Raw genomic sequence first — 1,408 nt, 5'->3', positions numbered from 1 at the left:
AAGCCCCATAATTATTGGGCCCAGCCCACACGTTGGAGGGGCCAAAAAAATTTATAATTTAAAAGGCCCCCAAAAAGAAAGCCGCAACCCCCTAAAATTTTGTGAGCTTAGTGGGCCTATAAGCCCACGTTTTCAATAAAAATCGATTTTCTTTTTAAAAAATTTTGACAATTTTTTATTTTTATTTTTTTCGAGAAATAATTTTTTTCAATTTTTCATCGATAAAAAAATGTTGATTTTTTTCGAAATAATTTTTGATTCGAGAAAAAAAAATCGATTTTTTTCGAGAACTTTTTATTTATTTTTCTTACAAAATTTTTTGAGAAAATTATTTTTTTAAATTTTTTTCGAAAAAAATAAATTTCGAAAGTTTTTCAAGAAAAAATCTCAAAATTAGCAAAATATTGAGGGCCTATAAGCCCATCTTTAAGCCCCATGAAATACTGAGTCGAGATTTTAAAAAAATTCTTTTGACTGAGGCCTAATATTAAAGGTTTAATAAATAAATAATTAAAAGGCCTAGTAATTGGTGGCTTTTTTGACACCTCTAGTCTCTATTTAGAATGAAATCTTACTTACCTGCATATTTCTGGTACATTATCTGATTTGAGTGATTCAGGACCAACAACAATATCAAGTGTATCTCTCCAATCAGCTGGATTTCCGCTAAAAAGGGACATATTAGAGAAATATGTAACTCCTTTCTTTACTAAATCACGTGAGTAATACGGTTTTTTCAAATCCTCATCTTGTTCATGAAACTTAAGAGTTCCATCAATCATTTCATCCAAGACAGAAACAGGAATTCCATGATTAATCACTTGGAAAAATCCCCACTCCTTACATGCAGTTCGAATTTGGTTAAGAATTTCCACACGAAGAGCAGGATCGTTGTTTCTGTTTTTGAGGTCAATAACGGGAACACTTAACTTTGTGTTACCATTAGAGTTTTCAGTAATGTTTAATTCTTTAGAATAGAACATGCGTGGAATCTTTGTCACACCACGTCGTACAAGACCCAATACACCTGCTTTTGTTTCATCAAAAGCTTTCAGTTCAGCTAATTTATCATATGTAGAATCAATGTTTTCATGCAACAAATTTCCGGATTTGATCTCCATATCAATCAAGCAGAGTATAAAATTTGAAAGCAAGGAAGATGACTTTGTTTTTCCACACATAAGGTCATAAAATAGATTTAGTATATCTGTTATTATATATATATAGTCAATTGAATCTCACAATTTATGAGTTACTTAAACACATTAAGTATTATTTTCAACAAGTATTATATTAAATATATTTTATATTTAATATTTGTAATAAATCAAAAAGTAGTTTACTTAGGTAATAGTATTTTATTTTTATTTACTATTGGAAAGTTCTTAAACTTTGTGTTTCAATTGAC

General features: G+C 29.2%; 1 protein-coding gene across 1 annotated transcript; it reads right to left on the bottom strand.

Moving 5' to 3' along the window:
- Positions 1-579: 579 nt before the first annotated feature.
- LOC101501358 (deacetoxyvindoline 4-hydroxylase-like) lies at positions 580-1,121 on the bottom strand (the record flags this gene model as incomplete). The annotated part of the gene is made up of 1 exon (XM_004515168.3): positions 580-1,121. A coding segment is annotated over exon 1 (542 nt), but the record flags the coding sequence as incomplete, so codon positions are not given.
- Between the last annotated feature and the right edge of the window lie 287 nt (positions 1,122-1,408).

This window comes from Cicer arietinum, unplaced genomic scaffold (genome assembly GCF_000331145.2).
Source record: "Cicer arietinum cultivar CDC Frontier isolate Library 1 unplaced genomic scaffold, Cicar.CDCFrontier_v2.0 Ca_scaffold_5895_v2.0, whole genome shotgun sequence".
Classification (NCBI taxonomy): domain Eukaryota; kingdom Viridiplantae; phylum Streptophyta; class Magnoliopsida; order Fabales; family Fabaceae; genus Cicer; species Cicer arietinum.
The sequence above is the reverse complement of the archived record's forward strand: the minus strand, read 5'-3'. Positions and strand labels throughout refer to the sequence as shown.